The sequence below is a fragment of the Antennarius striatus genome, chromosome 22, assembly GCF_040054535.1.
Source record: "Antennarius striatus isolate MH-2024 chromosome 22, ASM4005453v1, whole genome shotgun sequence".
Taxonomy (NCBI): domain Eukaryota; kingdom Metazoa; phylum Chordata; class Actinopteri; order Lophiiformes; family Antennariidae; genus Antennarius; species Antennarius striatus.
Window position 1 is genome coordinate 10,413,882 of NC_090797.1, and position 19,240 is coordinate 10,433,121.

At 39.8% G+C, this 19,240-nt stretch overlaps 1 protein-coding gene across 9 annotated transcripts in view; it reads right to left on the bottom strand.

Annotated features, from left to right (window-relative positions):
- The window catches only part of sox5 (SRY-box transcription factor 5), a 208,746-nt gene that overhangs the window by 79,330 nt on the left and 110,176 nt on the right, over window positions 1-19,240 (bottom strand). For 7 of the 9 annotated variants that reach the window (XM_068307071.1, XM_068307069.1, XM_068307070.1 and 4 more), the window contains exon 1: window positions 1,443-1,674. The exons of the other annotated variants lie outside the window; for them this stretch is intronic. In XM_068307071.1, the coding sequence (XP_068163172.1) occupies window positions 1,443-1,519 (77 nt within the window). In that variant the 5' untranslated portion in view covers window positions 1,520-1,674. Of the gene's footprint in view, window positions 1-1,442; window positions 1,675-19,240 lie in introns of those variants that run through there. 9 annotated transcript variants of the gene reach the window in all.

The window sequence follows — 19,240 nt, forward strand, 5'->3', positions numbered from 1 at the left end:
ATACACACACCAACACAGACACACACACACCATCACACACACACACACACACACACACATACATGGCCACAGTGATGGAGTGCATTACTGAAAAGCAAGAGTTTTAAGCGCTCTCCTCCTAAGTCATTGTAATCCCTGCATTTATCTACATACATTCTGCTTTTCTGTGTAATCCCTTAAATTTTTAATTCCTCCTAGCTGTTGTTATCTCTTTTTCTCTCTCTCTCCTCAACCACTTTGTGGGATTGAGCAGTTTATTTAAAAAAAAAAACACTTTTTTTTTTTTTTTTTGCCACATCCAAATGTGTTCTTAATACAAGGGTGCCATGAAATCCCCCCCCCCCTCCCCTTACGACCCCAGTTTATCTCAGAACAAAAGATTAGTTTCATGGGGAAAACACAGTGATACTGTAACATAATAAAAGTCAAAGAGAGAGAGGATGCACATGTGTGTGTGTGTGTGTGTGTGTGAGCATTAAAACGCCGGGTATTATAACACAATCTGTCTCTCAGAGCATAAGCATCAAACAGCCTTTATTCCACAGGCAAAAGCCACTTGTGTTGACAGTGTCAGAGTAAGGTTAGAGGCTTTGCACCGTTAAATGAAACAGGCCCCCCCATCAGAGGAGCACAGTGAGATTAACATTAACATAAAGCATGACGAGAAACACAACAACATGCAGAGTGACAATAGGATTACTTAAAGGTTTGCATGCATTGAATTTGGATTATGAGAGAAATAAATCACAAATAAGTAAATTTGGAAAAAAAAAAAAAAAAGATGCAGGAATTTGTACAGAATTTGTAATGGAAAAAAATATTTATATTTTATAAGAGTTTGGAAAAGAATTTCTCCTAATGTTTGGGAGTTGTTGATGAAACGTAAACGTGTTGGGCTGTCAGGGAAAGAAGAGTCCGACCGGCAGAAGTCAAGAAAGTTGTGATCGGACTAGGACACACACACACACACACACACACACACACACACACACACACACACACACACACACACACACACACACACACACACAGTTTGGCTGTGGAGGAATTGTTGTCAATCATAAGGTGGGTGGGGTGGGGGGGTGGGGGGGTAGATGAGGAGAACGTCCCGTTACTGCTCCAAAAAAAAAAAATCCAACAACTTGCGATCCCAAAAGGATAGGAGTCAATCATCAACTCTCCTTAACATCACTGTGTCCCACACACACACACACACACACACACACACACACACACACACACACGCACACACACACACACACACACGCCTCTCTACTTTCTACCCCTCTCCTCCTTCCCCTCCCCGTCTGTCCGTCCTGTCTCTTTCATCTGTACATGTGTCTGTGCGTGTGTGTGTGTGTGTGTGTGTATGAGTGTGTGTCTGAGAGAGTGTGTGTGTGTGTGTGTGTGAGTGAGTGAGTGAGAAAGAAAGCGCCACATACCTGTTACACTCCTGAGGTAGCTCAGGCTCAGTGAGCATGCTGGAGTAAGGGTCCGTCTCTCTCGACAACAACAACATAAAACAGTCCCACAGAGCTCAGATGAACAATGTTAGTCTCCCCCAAAACAAGACGGGATAGAAGTGATCCTTCAACCTCTCACACACACTGCTGATTCTCTCTCTCTCACACACACACTGTGTCCTTCTCTGTCTCTCTACTCACACACTTTCAGCCTAACACCCTCCCTCTCTCCCTGCCTCTGTCCCTCCTCTTCTCCCTCCCCGCTGTAAGCTGTGAGATCTGGGCTCAGCTCTTAAAGGGCCAGCAGCGTCAGAGCGCGCTCCCTCCGACGTGCACGCGAGAGTGTGTGTGTGTGTGTGGGGGGGGGGGTCGTGTGTGCGCACGCAAAGAGGAGGGGCTATTTGAAGAGAGGTCTTGTCACTCTATGAGTCCATCTCCATCACACACATACACTGGGTTTGCGCACACACACACACACACACACACACACACACACACACACACACACACATACACTTCTGCATAAGACCCCTATGAGACCTTATGAACTTCATTCTTTCAACAGAAAGAATTAAGTGAGGTGACCTACACAAAAGGATATACTCTTTCTGTGTTCTTTTGATTTTTCTTACAGCAAATGGTCAACAGCTATTGGATTCTCTAAAACTGGCGTGCAAACTTTAAATTGTGAATGACTTGTGAGTTCTCTGCAGCACCTGGAATCAAGCAAAAGCGATAAAGTACACTGTGTGTATGAATTAGATCCAATCATTTTGTAGACAGTATCAGTCCTTGTAAGGTCAATTAAAGTAAATCAAAGGATATCAAGAAATAGGCCCAACTCTAGATTTTAATTTCTAATTAGAAAAGTCTGTCAGCTAACATTTAAACAGCATTTAATGGAATAGTATTATGTGCCAGGTCTTCTGAATTAAATTCTATATGTCATAAAGTGCGTTGTACTGATATTTAGTCCACTTAGCTGTGATGCACCGCTGTGTGTTGTTGTTGATGATATGGTGTGAAACTGATCCTCATCTCTGATAGTTCCTGTTTGCCCTCCTTTAGCTGTAATGATAGCATTACAGCTAAAGCATTGAAGCTACCGACTGGCCTAAGTGAGCATAAACTGGCTAAATCCAAGGATGTGTGATGTCACAGCAAACCTCTCCAATAAGAGATAACATTGACTTATTTTGAAACAACTGCAACCAGAGGAAATTATCTTTATTATCAAACTAGTTGATGAATAATTTAAAACCACTCATATCATTCATTCATTTTCCGAACTGCTTCTTCTACTTTCACAGGTCACGGGGATCGTTGGAGCCCATCCCAGCAGACTTACGGGCATGAGGCGTGGAGATGCTCCAGACACCTTGCTACCGCTTAACATTCATCTGGAGTGATCTGATCACAGGTGAGCAGCTCTCAGTAGAGGTGTGAATGCATTAAAGATGCATACAGGAAATTTTTGACATGTCCATATATGACCTTACAGTAGTGTGAATAGGAACGCTTCCTGGGCCTCACTGAAGAACTAGCAGCACAAATCTGAATCATGAACCTTTACAAAGAATGCATATCAGGAATGAGGATTTACCCTTTTGTGTGGCTTTACCTAGAAGAATGCAAGAGATGTTTATGAATGCAGCTTCTGTTTCAACTGATTTCACAATTGAACTATTGACCACAATGTCCTCGCACACCCTTCAAAAATAAATAAACACAACCCCCACACAGTATCAGAGTTGGTGAGCGAAATAAAACTGCGAACCGTCCTTCACCTCGTCTAACTTCAAATGCAATATAACAACTTTTGCTTCCTCGTAAGAAGCCTTGTCTTTGAGGCACCAGCTTGTCTACTCTGTAGCCTCTTTTTAAAGATAAGGATCCTGCAAGAATAACAGCGAATATCTCTGACGACACAACTTTGTTAGCTTACGATGCTTATAACAATGATGGTGTGGAATTTTGAACAGCATGAGCAAAAGGGAGTGTGAGATGCAACACATCGGTTTCTAGTTGGACTTTTTACGAGCATACCATTGATTTGCATACCATCGCTAAAAAACCTTTACCTTCCCTGTCATGTGACACATGTCAAGTGTTGAAGACATTTTTGGATGCTCTTTTTCTTTGTGTTAGCTACTAAGTGGTTTTGAAATCTTCCCATTGTAGATCGCATATATAAGTCTTATAACTGTCGTAGAGATGTTGAATCCGTCCTAATTGTACCCCATGATGGCTCAGAGGAGGAGCAACAACCCATTCCACCTTAATAACATCTGAACACAACAAAGAGTTAAAATAAAGGGCCAACAGTTCCACCTAGAACATGTTGTCTAAAATATGTGTAGACACTGTGTAACTGCTCACTTCGCCTGATTTCACCTGTTACATCAAATGCCTGAACAAATTTATCTGTGAACAGTGAACATATCAAGTTGTAAAAATACCGTAACTAATTAATGTCATGTTCTCCTTTATTACCAAAGAAGAAGGTCTCCAGAATTGCTTTGAGAAAATTGTGTAAAATACCCAAGCCTTTAAAATCAGGTAAATTTGATAAAACAGTTTTGAGGCATGCAGCTGATTATGTTCTGGTGCAAACTGCCAGATTGACTACTGGTAGTCAATCCACCCAGGATGCATGTGATAGCAGGCGTGGAGAGACTCGTAAAGATGACTGTATGTACTTTGGGTACTCCGTGTACCTGCATGACCTCTACATCGCATTACTGACGGACATTTAAAGACAAAGTTATCTGATATGATTGTTGTAAAGGTTCAGAGTGTTTTAGTGCATGACAAATGAAGTCATTCAATTTACAAATAAAGCTGTTGAGTTATTTAGTTGTAGTTATTACATTACTGAACAATTGCCCTGCTCGAACACCGTTTGACAGCCTGATAGTGTTTTTTTTTTTTTTTAGAGATGTAGCTTTCATTAAAGAAATGTTAAAACCAACACTTTCTCCTCCGTTTACTGGAAAGGCCTTAACCTCAGTTGTGTGTAATTGGTGTTGTTGTGTTCTTCCAGTCTCTTTTACTGTCCCTGTGGTTCCACCATGTCAGTGATGTGAAGCAGTTTTGTGTTTTGCTTTGACACGCATCATGCTGTCCACATGATGGGCTTCACTAACAGAATACAGTCATGTCACAATAAGTGTAAAACAAACCCTTATCAGGATTAATAAATAATAGTGTACAAAAAGGTTAAATCATATTTTTAATGTATTCATACTACATTTACATGGATTTGTGTGTGGTATTATTTCATTCTTGCTGTTAAGATCAAATAATAATCTAATTAACCCGCATTTATGTTTCAAAGGGAAAAAAAGTTATTCTCCCACCCTTTCTTCTAATCCTCTCAGATCTTTCGTGTGGATACGATATGTTAATGATTTTTTCATGCCTTTAGGTAGCATCACAGAACAATGCGATGTTGCAGGCCACAGTGTGTCCAACAAGACAGAATGAAAGTTTAACAGACTTCAGTTCACTTTGATTTACTCTTTGTTTTGATGCAGTGAGAAGCTGACATTTGATTCTGCGACATGGAACAATTTTCTTACAAGAAGACAGCTGAACACTTTCAACAGAACATATGCTGAGGCTCACATGCATGGATGAACACAAACACAGACACACACACACACACACACACACACACACACACACACACACACACACACACACACACACACACACACACACACACACACACAGAGGGGCTCACAAAATACACATAGAAAACTACTGAAACCTTCAGCAATCACTATTCTGTCCTCAGGTGTAACTACAGTATGAGTGTGTCTGTATGTGTGTGCATGTATGTCTGTATTAGTGCGCATGTGTCTCTACTTGCGTGTGTGTATGTGTGTGTGAGTGTAGTGCATGCTGCTTTCAGCCCTTAGTGCTGTCAGTCACTATTAAGGGTGTGTGGTCTACGTGTCACACATATGGCCAATCCAGCTATTGTTCAAGGAGTGCAGAGAAAAGCAGAGCTGACAGACTGCCACTTCTGTGATAGTTTTACACACACACACACACACACACACACACACACACACACACACACACACACACACACACACACACACACACACACACTTGCTGGCATTACAACATTCTGATTATATTTACTGACACATTCCAAAACGAAGTGAAGTAATGTGATTCACAGAAACAGTTTGGGTCCACATTTGTCAAATTGTTGATTAAACCAAAATCCTCAGCTTCATAAAGTTCCCCTTATGAGTAGGAAATGGCAGTGCAACTCTGCTTGATATAAAGAGCCCTACATGTGTAGTTTAAATCCCAGTTCTGCAGGTTTCCCTTTTCTGAATGAGGGTGTGTGGTGCTGTGGGAGAGACATCAGGATCCTCTGAACTTAAACTTTAATTGACCATTTATGTATTTATCAGAAACTTCCACCCAGAATTAAGGCAAGGGTTCTAAACAAAGATAACAGTGTTAGAATGGAAAATTGAAATTAGCTAATCCAAATAATAATAATGAATAAAAGAAGAGTCTGGAATTGCCCAATGACAAAAAAATTCCAGAACTTCATTTAAACTGTAGTTTCCAAAGTTTTAAAATATAACAATGAATAAAATTGGAGAAAAATATGTCTAATAATGTTTTAGGTTTAAATGTTTTCCTCAGTGTGGACAATTTAAACATCAAAGCCTAGAAATTAGTTGGTTATAGAATGGTTATAGTTATAGAATGTGTGCACAATTGTTATTGGAACAAGTCAGTTACTCCAGAACACAGAAAAAAAGGACAAAACTGAAAAAAGGGTTGAAGAGGGATGTAAGTGTCACCACAGCACACAGGGCAGGAGCCCAGTCATCATCCCAACTACAACAACCCCCTTCGTCATATATTAATTATTAGATCTAACATTTCAGACAGAGTCAGTTGTTTGTTGATTATTAAATTAAACATGTGCACTAGCCTCAGATTGTCATAAACCTAATAACATTGTCGGCATTAGAGGTATTTTTAAAGGAAGGCAGTGGAATTGAGCCTTGGAGCGTCAGGTGACACCAGCTTGGACTTATTTGATCCCATTCTAATTTTAATTGTAGAAAAACATTTTCACACCCAAAAGGGATTAACAAATTATCACACTTTTTTATGTGTTGTACAGTCTATTCTGGTTGTTTAGTTACATAAAGTCATGACTGAAATTTGCGGCATCAAATATGGAAGCATTTACGTCATTACGCATTTACGACGCATTTATTATCACAAATAAAGCAGAGGACAGTTTCACGCAGCTGTCCTCTGTCAGCAATATGAACACGTCATTGTCAACTGCATTCATGGTCATTAGTTTTCCATTTACCTAATGAAATTCATGGTAAAATGGAGAAGATACACTCGGAGGGGTGAATCTAATTGTTGTCCCACTAAATTGAGCACCGATTGGAGAGGGCATTTCTCCTTGACCCTGTAAACAGCTGCAAAACCATTGATAACCTCATTTGGGCATTGCAGGAACTTAATTTCTCCATTAGGCAGCTGACTCGCTAGCAGTACCGGAACAGGGCTGACCTGGGCACACCTCTCGCAAAGGACAACAGTGTTTGCATTACACTGTTTTGATCACACACCTTTCACTCATAACACCTGCTTTATATTGTGTAGATTCTTCTTTTGCTGCCAAAACAACCCTGATCATTGAGGCACAGACTCCACCAGACCTCTGAAGGTGTGCTCTGGTATCTGGTATCCTGTGATGCTGACCACGGCAGACTGTAACAGACAAGCACAGTTTTGGAGATGTTGTGACTGTGTGGCCATCACAATTTGGGTTTTGTCAAAATTGCTCTATGTCACATGCTTCCCAATTTTTCCTGCTACTAAATCATCAGGTTTGAGGATACATTGTTCACTTGTTGCCTATATGCCACCCACCAACAGAGGTCATAATGAAGACATAATAAGTGTTATTCTATTCAGTGGTCAGAATGCTAAGACTGTATCAGTGTCAGTACCATTCATACAAAGGGTAGGGCTCGTAAGATTTCAGGATTACTTTACTGTGGACTTGCTTAATTCATACTTAGCTAGATCACTAGATCAAATAAAAAATTATGAAGTATTTCCTGACTTTTCCTGTGTGTGTGTGTATATATATATATGTGTGTATATATATATACAGTATATAAGAAAATCTTTTGAAGAAGTCACCCTTTTAGGTGTAAAACATGATCTATAGGTGAAATGTCTTACTGGGTGAACAAAGCCGACAGTGCATTGTGCTCACTGAGAGAATAATGGCAGGAATATGAAAAGGGAGTGTTTCAGCTGGGCTGAAACAAAAGGAGTCTTGTTAAATGATTCACAGATTCATAATGTGAGCTGTGTTTTCATACAGAGAGAGAGGAGCTGCTCGTATTAGGACAGGATATGCTACAGAAACACAAAACACACCACAAAACATAGTATTACCAAGAGGTTGTGAAGAAAAGGCCCAGAAGAAACAACCAAAATTTACAATACGGCAAGAAACACACAGGAAAACACAAAAACAACACAGAGAGGGACACACACACACACACACACACACACACACACACACACACACACACACACACACACACACACACACACACAAAAATCCATTACAATGAAAGCGTTGATGGGAGGCCCCTGTGTCGGGACCCTAACAGCTGTGGTGCATTAGGGCCCGACCATGAGCAAGAGAAGGGAGACTGGCAGTAAACAACCCTAAGCCTGAAGACACACACACTCATACACACACACACACACACACACACACACACACACACACACACACGCACACACACACACAGAGTGACATATATCACCCACACATTTTCACAAACATTCATACACCGTGTTATGCTAATGCAGAGACACACAAATTGAGCGCAATGTGGGAAATCAGTAGTTATGGACCTGAGAGGATTTCCTGTGAAGGAACAAGATCACATCTACAAAATGATATAGTTTGCATTTAAATCTCAGAGAAAGAGCCTGATGTGGCTCATTGAAAGTTGTTGTGCTGTGATGCTGTACTGAAAACTATGGAAGTCCCAATTTTGGCTTTTTTTTTTTTCTGTCATCACCATTCATGAAAAACTGAACAAACACTCTGAAAGTGCTTTATATGCTACTGATATTAATAATGGGGATTGATATTAATAATGGTGATTCCTCATGATGCTTTAATGGTAAAGCATCATGAGGAATTAGCTTTGTGTTGTGTGACCATGCAGCGCTCCAATAGCATCCAACTACCCTACCATCTTTCTTAGGTGAACTTTGTCACTCCGGAACATATCACACATGGACAAAATTTTTGGTACCCCTCTCTTAATGAAAGAAAAAAACACAATGGTCTCTGAAATAATATATAAATAAACATTTACTAAATATCAAGTAATGAAAATCACATGTTTTTGAATAGTGGTTCAACAGTCATTTAAAAAACAAGGCAGTTGTTGTGATCTAATTTCCATCCCCTTGCCTTCCTGAACATAACGCCTTTTGTTTTGTCTTTCTAGCTTATCCGGTTCCTGAGATATGTGCAAAAAGATGCGCAAAAGTTGAAATTTGACCTTAACCTAGTGTTCTCAAGGTCAAGGTAATCATCTGGGTTTCATCCCCTATGCTGCCTGAGGAATGTGCTTTTTCTGTCATCTTTCTATCTGCAACGCTTGTGAAGATATTTGGTGGACGGACGGACGACCACACAAAAACTGACAATTACAGTATGAATGAAACAGGCCTGGACAAAAATGATGATACCCTTGGAAAAGACTGAGAATAATTTAACCGTAAGGATGTGTTAAACACAGGTCTCAAACTAGTAATAAAACATGGACAACAGCAAATGAAGAACAGAGTTGTCTCAGGAGATTAGAAAGAATATTATATACAGGCATGTTCAAGGAAAAGGCTATAAGACCATCTCCAGGTAGCCTGATGTTCCTGTGACTACAGTTGGACACATTCAGGAGTTTATGGTCCACAGGGCTGTAGCCAGCCTCCACAAATGTGGCCACAGGAGGGAATCTGATAGAAAATTGACTAAATTGCCACTACGAATGGTAACCAGAGCCCAGAACGACGTCTAAAGAAGTTAAAGGTGAACTCCAAGGTCATACATCATTGTCAGATTGCACCATCTATCAAAGAGGACACCATTGTTGAAAACAAATCATACAGCTGGAGCTGTTCACTCGGAAAGAGTGGGCCAAAGTACCTATTGAAAGGTGCAGAAGTCTCACTTACAGTGACAGTAGTTTTTTGATGAATATGAAGTTAAGGCTACTATTATTTTTGTCCCTGCCTGTTTCATTACTTTGTTTGTTTTGGGTTTTTTAAAGAATTTAATTGGACACAATTCAAAAACAATGTCTTATTTTAATTGGTTTTCATTGGATTTATTGTTACTTTTGCCAGTTGTCACTTATTTCATTGACCATTTTGAGTTTTTCCTTTCACAAATATGTTATTCTTAGATCATTTCAGATTCAGATGATATATTTCTTGGTGCAACCTCAAAGAAGCAGTTGGAAAAATAATCTTAACTCAAGAGCCAATCGAACTCAGTTAGATTCTTATCTGTGCTTTAAAGGCAGTCAGACATGTCCGATCAATCAGGACCATTTCATCATGGAATACATTGAGTTATACAGAACATTACTCATTACTGTGTCTTTGAGTGTATTAACTGTGCTGCTGCATTGGATGAACTACCACTGGAGCAGTGAACTTGATCTGGCTTGTATCAATCACCTGATAGCTAAGCCATTAGCATCCACATCTGTGTATGTGAATGACAATAAAACACATTAAAGGAAAAGTCCGATGGAAAGATGCTAAGTGACAAAACGACGTATAGTCAAAATTATACTACTAAAAATTGCTGAGGTATCATGGCCTCCTGTAACCTTGGAAATGTATGGTCTATTAGATGTCACTCGGTAGCATTTTACGGCAATCCCTCTAAAATATCAGCAGTCATAAACAATTTAGAATTGAGAATGAAAGCCTGTCGCGTGAACGCTTCCTTTTCTCTCCATCTGTCTCAGTCACAGCTTGTCTCAGAGTGAGCTCCTATATCAATACCTCTGGCATCTTTTTCTTCTCTCTCCCGTCTTTGCTGGGAGAGGGGAGGCCAGTGTGGAGAGGCACAAGCCCCTGTGAAGTGGCTTTATCATGGGGAGACACGTGCAGGCAAAGGACCCCGTCTGAAGGCTGAGTGGCAGGCGGCAGAAGCCATTAAGATAGAGCTGCTATCTCTTTCTGCCAGGGCCCTCTAATACAAGCAGGGGCTCAGGCCACTCTCATCCACACACCTATCCTGAAATGACATGTGGTGACATGAATGTAGACACGTGCTTGTTCATTTACACTTTTTCTCAGTCCCTGTGTCTATCTGACGCCTGTTCCACCTGCAAAACCCATCAATTTCTGTCTGGGCAAAGACTACACTGATAAATTGTCAGGTAGACAGGCAGCGGCCACAAGAGAGACAAACAAATTGCTGTCTCTGCCACTTTTGCCACCTGAGTATTGTTTGTCTCGTAATGTGAGATAAGAGCACACAATATTCATTGCAAGCATGAAGATGTATACTGAATTATAAGAAAATTCAGATAGGTCAGCAATACCTTCCTTGATTCCTTACAGATACATGATTTCTCACTTGAACCTGTCATGCAAATGTCATACAAGTGTTGGTGGAATCTGCGACATGAAGCCTTCTGTAATTTGGCAACTCGCAGTCTACTGTTGGTGCCATACATAGTGCCATATCATTATCAAATAAGGGAAGTAATTTTTATTTTCATAGTTATTCCAAACTGGAAGAATATAATGATTAATTATTATTATAATTATTTTATGAGAAAACACAAGCAAGGTGCTGTAGTGAGGGGTTAGAAATATTAACTTTAAGAGAGGAAGCTCTTATTCATGTGCTTGACAATCAACCACTGGTTTCCAAAGAAATTGTTCATCTTTAATTTAACAAACTGGGTAAAACAAGTTGGTAGTAGGGTGGCATAGTTGTTAGCGCTGCTGCCTCACAGCAAGAAAGTTCTGGGTTTGATTCCTTTTCGTACAGAGCTTTGCATGAATTCTCTCCAGGTTCTTCAGCTTCCAGGGTTCTTCCACGTCCGAAAACATGAGGTGAACTGGTCACAACAAATTCATAGGTGTGAATATCAGTATGTGTGATTGTCTTTTGTGTGACCCCACAATGAACTGGCATCGTATCTGGGGTGTACCCTGTCTCTCACCTGTAGCTAGCTGAGACAGGTTCTAGCAGACCCATGACCCACAAGATGGTTAGGCGGCTGAAGACAATTGTATCATCTGCAAGTGGATGGATGGATGGATAGATAGATAGATAGATAGATAGATAGATAGATAGATAGATAGATAGATAGATAGATAGATAGATAGATAGATAGATAGATAGATAGATAGATAGATAGATAGATAGATAGATAGATAGATAGATAGATAGATAGATAGATAGATGGATGGATGGATGGATGGATGGATGGAGGGGTGGATAAATAAAACTTCATTCAGTGAGCTCCAGAGATGATTATAGTCTTGTTTTTGAACTTTATGACAAGATAAGCTAATTGTCTCCTGTCTCCTCAAACTCCATACTTATCACAGAAATATCAGTGTTATCGATCTTATCACCGAACCGTGAGCTTTAGAGTAAATAAATGCATTTCCAAAAAAAAAATGTTTGAATGAGTCCTTGAGATGTCTGCGGAGAGGAATCCTGTTTGTGCTGATCAAAACATCTCCCTATTTCTTTGGTAAAAAGCAGTTCCAATCAGAACCAAGGTCTGCTGAGTATTATCTGAGTTATAGCTGAATAGAAGCTTTTCAATGTTGCAAAGACTAGTAATGAAATTACACTGACCTCCATTATATTGCGTTGGAAGTAGAAATCTCAAACATTTCAAACCTGGACAAATAAAACTAAAATTATTTGCATGGATAGCCGTCATTATGGAGAGAACATGTTTCTACAAGCAAATTGACCATTTCATCACAAAGCACGATAGATTCTAACTCAGTGAACTTTACAGAAGCTAATGCTGTGAATGGCTTCATTTCAGTAACGCTTCTGTCCATCCCTTCATTTGTCTGATTCAAAGACAATCTTGATCCAAATTGTCTTCTCTGCTGCTGCTCAAGGTTAGCAAGCATACAATAGACGTTAGTGTTTGTAAAATGTTTAGAGACCTTTCTCGGCTACATCCACAGCTAGTACATAGCTCTGTGCACAGGTTGTTCAGTAAACAAAGCCGTTTTCTTCTTAGACAATGGCTGCATGGAACATTAATTAACGATCTGTGCGCTTTGTGCAAATCTTAACTCAGTCCCAATTAGCTGGATTATTTTCTTGTCTCCTTGAAAACATCAAGTAAGTTAATTACGGCTGAGGGAAAACAGACTGTTTCTGGTGTCACTGTGAGAGAGTGAGGACAATGCAACAAATGAATGAAAGGGAGTCTGTGTTGCAGGAAGGTTAATAGAAGACTAGCCTGGGAAGATAAATAAAAAGTCAATGATTTACAACAAAAAAAAAAGAGACCAGAAATCTTGAAAACACACACACACACACACACACACACACACACACACACACACACACACACACACACACACACACACACATACACACACACACACTTGTCACACAATAAAATGTTCATATATATGTGCAGGCAAACACACTTGCTGCTACCTGACTGCACAGAGGACAGATGTATCCGTGAACCATTTGTCTCTTTTTAGTTAAAAACAATCAAAAGGTGTTGAGTGACAAAAATCAATGAGCAGAGAGAAGAGAATATATCAGATTTACGACAGAAAAAGTACGTTGGCTCCAAGTAGAGACTGAGCATCTCTGCCTTTAGTGTTTCACTGAAAGACAGGGATGGCCTTTATCCACCAAGCACCTGCCTGTGTATACATGTGTAACAGATACATGACGATGCTTTTCAGTGTGAATTCCAGTTCATATTTCAATTGGTATCAGATCTAAGGAATGGACTCATCATACATCAAATATCGCATCTAATGTTCTTCAGCATGTGTTAAAAGCAGTCGTCTCGTTTGCGTCCCTGGGATGCAAGCTTTAAAGACTTAAAATAAAATAAAAAATCAATGCTACCTTTTTCCACGATGTAATATTGGGAAAAAATGCACTTCCATTCAACAAAAATATCCCCAATTTATCCATTTCTCCACTTAAATTTTGAGGCCAGAAATCGCCATTGTGTTTTGATCTCATGTGAGTTTCACATCACGAGGCTCATCTGTGGGATTCAACCTTATTAAAATCAACCAAGTGCGGCACGGTGGCGCAGTGGGTAGTGCCACACAACAAGGCGGTTCCAGGTTCGAGTCCCGCCCCGTGCAGAGCTTGTGCTTGTTTTCTCTGTGTCTGTGTGGGTTTTCTCCGGTTTCCTTCCACCTCCAAAAAGATGCGCTTCTCTGTGTCTGTGTGTGGCTCTGGACTTTACACCACTTGACACCCTAAGCCAGCTGGGATAGGCTCCATACAATCCAGTGTGCCATCATCCATTGTCTTACCTACAATGATGTTATCAAAAGTCTGCAGGACGCCATGCTCACTATTTGTGATGTGAAATACCACTGAGTAGGGACGTTTCTGGGCAACCCTAAATAGCCTGCGGACTCCAAAAAAGATGTCCGCTTTGTGGATTTGGAGAAAAATGTGATAAACACAGATAGGGATGCAGTACTCAAGCATTTAATCCCTTGTGACGACACCAAAGTAACACTGGGGGTAATTGTCTTCACTTTAGTCTGCAGACCATTGAGGGCTGAAGTCATGACAGCAGCCCCATCGCATGTCTGTGCCACAAGTTTATCTCTAAATTTGATTTCCCTGTACGTTTCCATTTAATACTTTAAACCAAGACCAAGCATGTTGCCTTTCAGAAACATAAAAATAAAGAATTTTACCTGAACTATCAACATAGTGAACAATGACGGAGAGTTAGGCACAGCAAGAAATACCAGTTATTTCTTTCATCTGCTATCCAATAAATGGAGCAACCTGAATTTCATCTCTGATCTCATCAGAAACAGCGCTGCAAGAGCAGAGATCAAGTTCCTTTTGATAGATGAGACATACCAGAAAACAAAGCCGATGGCTGGAATTGTGCGGCCAAGACAGTCATATTTAGATGTTTCCTAATTCCCTTTGACGTATGGTTCACTTCTCTCATCCAAGCAAGGAAGTCACAACTAACTTTGTGTTTCCCGTCTTATCTTATTTCTGCTTCTGTCAAACTTTAAGGCTACACTACCTTCTTTAAACAAATTAAATAAAATGTATTACAGCCAGTGTTCCCTCTAATTTTTCATGTGTCTGGGCAAACACACAAGCTTCCTGAGCGCACTGCGGACTACTGTGAGCAACATGAGATGTGCACACTGTGACCTCACAAAAGTATCACAATTTTCAACACGTTGGATCACAGCAAGTTACATGGCTTATTAAAAGAATCAAATCACAGCAGCCATGTTCATTTGTTTATTTTTAATATAAGTGATTAATCCCACTTGAAATGAAAAACAAACAAAAAAATCCTGTTCTTCACGAGATGTGTAGTATGTTGTATGTGAGGGCCCTTTGGCCATGGGATGAATCCTGCTTTGTATGAAGTGAGGTCCAGTTGTGGCCTGGCTTAGGCTCCTGTTCTGAAAGAAATGACACATACTGTGTACACCTTTCAGACATCACATTTTGTTCACATTAAAACATTCCCATATTTTGCACAATGACGTGCGCTATTGCTTGTGATAAAGTGTAAATGCTTGTAACTCTCTAATTACTCTCTAATCATCTAGTAACTCTATTTTATTAGCATTTATACTACCCATAAATTATCTAGTAGTAACAACATTTAATGATTAATATCCATAGATAAAAAAATCGTAATAAATGTCATTAGAATATGAACAAATCTGACTTAAATTTTACCTTATATTTCACGTGGTTGTACACCTTGTCCAGGTTGATGGCTAACCTGTACGGCGTGTATAGCAGGGCGCACATGCAGGACCATCAATGCTCTGATTGGCTGCGTAGCGTCAGTGAATCTGATTGCATCATTGGCTGTACACCTGTCACTCACTGAGTTGCAATGCAAAATGGTAAAGAAAACAACAGTGTTGGTCTAATTAATTAGATCAGGTCTAATATTATATATTACTTAATACATTCTATTGAATTTTATTTTGTGCGGAGCACAAATTTTCTTTCTTGTTCGCTGGGAATGTGCGAGCAGTGCGCAATTGCACACGCATACAACTTAGAGGGAACACTGATTAAAACCAATGTATTTTTGTGGCAAAACCCAACCAAAGTGCAACAATCAACAGTCCAAAAGTCATAATATTTCAGAATTTGTGAAATATTTGTCAGCAAGGCTTACTCTAGAGGTCCAACCAGATGTTGCATATTTATGAATGATTGAACCAACCAACAAATTCAGAAAAGTCCTGAAAGTGCACAGAATTGAACTGCAGAGCTGAAAGTTTGCTGCTGCTGAAGACCATATAATATAAGCCAAAGCTCTGGAATTCTGTGTCACAACCAAAAACCATAGAGATTCATGTAATTAAAGTAATCATGCAATCTTTAAACATAATAATTATGATGCTTTTTGACTACATGCAGTCATTTGCCTCGTATTGTGCAGCCCTGAGATTCATGTTGAATTTTGTGTTCATGGGTTGTTGTTTTTTTTGTGTACGTGATGAAAATTTTTGGGGGTGAAAACCTGATTGTTGAGTATTGTGTCAAGTTCACTCAACATGGCAGCGAAAAAATGCGTAACAAAATGAAAATATGAAAATGTTCACAAGATGTGTTAACAGAGTGGGAGATGTTTTAATAATGGTATATGAAATATAGGATTTGTAATAGAAATTTATTCTGTCTTATATCCCAGGCGTACTTAACGCATTTTGAAGTCTTAATCTTCAACGCCACTTCACTTCACTTCATACCGACATCAGTTGACATACGAGCAACTCGACATGAATTTTTTAGTCACGGGCCGCTACTCTTTCCTTATTATTGTCCAACAAATGAGCAAGTTACGAGTTACAAGCAGTTCTTTGGGACACCATCGCTAGTTGGTGGATATATACAACATCAGTTGAGACTGCATCCCGTACTTTCCCACGGATTTTCCGCAGAGTAAAGACATAGCCCATGACCCGCAAAACAGATAAGTGACTTGATGAGATGGTTTTGGTCGTCACTTCTACAAGAAAATAAATAGATATTTGTAGACTTTGTTTAACTGAGAGTTTGTGTTTGTGACAAAACACATTGCTGAAAGTGTCTGGTCTGTGGTCTTAGTACTGTAGGAGTCCATTTTTGTCATCATCATGTTAATGTGTGACATTCACAGTACATCTGTGTGAGACAGAGCGAGGGATTGGGGCAGTTCATGTGTGTGTCCGTACATATGATGCGTCTGTTTGCAGGAAGACACTAAAACATTTGGCTCTTGGTTGTCTGGTTGTCCAGCCCTGTTCCAAAAGTTCCTCTTACCGTAAAATCAAAGGAAATAGCAAAACATAGTCAATATAAAACAGTAGATTATCCACTCAGGAACTGATGTTCCCTCTCTACCTCTTCAACTCCCTCCTCCTCAATCAAAATTTCTCCCCCTCTTAAATCATCATCCTCTTCTTCCACCACCATATCCCCATACTCTACCTCAAAGCTATCAGGATGATGCCTCCTTCGATCTGAAGCTGAATGGGGGGATTTGGCACATTTTCCCCCTCTTTGCTCACTGCAGCCATTTTTTTTTTTTTTTAAAGAGCAAACATGTTTATGCTCCAAATCTCTGCACTGTGTGTTTCTCCACGTCAAGACACAAGCTCAACCCTGGATTGATGCGCACTGGCAGCCCCCCTGTGTAGTCGCTCTGAGGAAGAAGGGGGACGACACCGAGAACAGAAGAAAAGAGAGGGATGAGAGCATGGGGAGTGAAGAGGAAATGATTTTCTGATTTTCTACACAGCTTTGTGGTCCTGGAAGGCTGCTCATATGTTTGTTTTTTAAGTCCATTGGTGAGAACAAGAGGAGGGAGATTGTGCTATCCACTGCCTGAGGGCCCTGCTGAGCCTATATATTTAAACCCCCTCTGTTCCATGCTTAACAATAACGCCTACTAGTTTTAATTTAATTCTGTCATTTTTTTTACTAAATAATCCACTTTCATTTTCTATGTCACAGCTGGTGAAATAAATCTAATCTTATCACATAGCAGACTGGGTGTGAGATTTGACACACAAGTTTCTACTTTTTCTGTCTTCAAGGCCTTATTTGATGAAGAACAATAGAGATAGGAGTGTGATGTGTTCAAGGACAGGTAGGAAACAATATGTGCACTTGATAATATTTGCTTTCTGTCTCAGTAATGACCATGTGGGATGTGAACTGGTGAACTGATCCGAGCCATTTAGAGGTTTCTGTATCGCAGTGATTGAATAAAGATTGTCAGATGTACAGTATTTTAGTAGTCAACGGTTCTGTTTGCGGTGTAGGGCTACCAGCCATCTGGCCCACGGCCACGCCACATGTGGTGAGCTTCCTCAACATTTAACAACCCGACAGTTCATGTTAAGCAGCAGGCAACCTATACTTACACCCATCATTACCAGACCGCAGCTCACCCCCTTTAATTAAAAGTCAGTTACATCAGATGTCGATATTAGTTCAATGTTTGTGTTTTCAGTCTTTTAACCTGAGATCGAGAATCAATCACCACAGACACGCGGATGACGGGTTGGCCTGTCTGTGTGTTCCATTTTGTCTAGACAGAGAAATAACACTGTTCTTGTTTGCTTTAACTGATCTCCAGCAAAATTAATAGTTGAATAAGATTCAATGGGATATTCAGAAACCTAGAAAAATTCATGTATATCAATTCAAAACGATGTCTATAAGTGGAGTAAGTACTTCTAATTGTTTCAATCAGTCGAAGTGCATCGATGTTTTTGTCTGCCTTTACTTTAGTTTCAGGAAAGCAAGCTTAGTTGGTTTTTTTTCTCTGGCGTGCATCAGAGGTTTTGATTTATTCGTTTTAGCCGTTGCACTTTGTTACATTTTGATTTTATTGATACAGAAAAATGTCATCTTTTTTTGCTTCTTTATCACTTTTCTTTAAATTTTACATTTCCTTTCGGGTTTTTTTGTGAAGAAAAATATTTGGAACCATTTTTGCAACAAAAGCACCAGCACATAATAAACAGATCCTGAGCTACAAACTTTCAGTTTTGTGGAAGGACAGGTAACTCATGGATTTGACAGTTTCATCTACTGTCAATCCCTATTTGAATTGCTATATGGACTCATTTACTCCATATATATCACGTTTCTTGCAAAGCCAAGGGGGCAGCAACTGAAGCAGAATACTTCAGAAGTACCTCTAACCAGAAAAAAAAAATTTCAAACCTCTTTGAGGACTTGGTGAACAAAGAAAAGTCTGTAAAACATCTCATTCTTCAGCACACAGCGCTTGTGACCATAGGTGAGGACTGGAATGTAATTCTGTGAGTAAATCATGAGCTTTTACTCCTGCCTCAGCTCCTCTTTCAATACAAAAGACTTGTGAACAAGACTTACAGGTAATTTAACTCATTCAAAAGAGGCAGCGACTCACCCTTAACCTAAAGCGAGCAATCCAGAG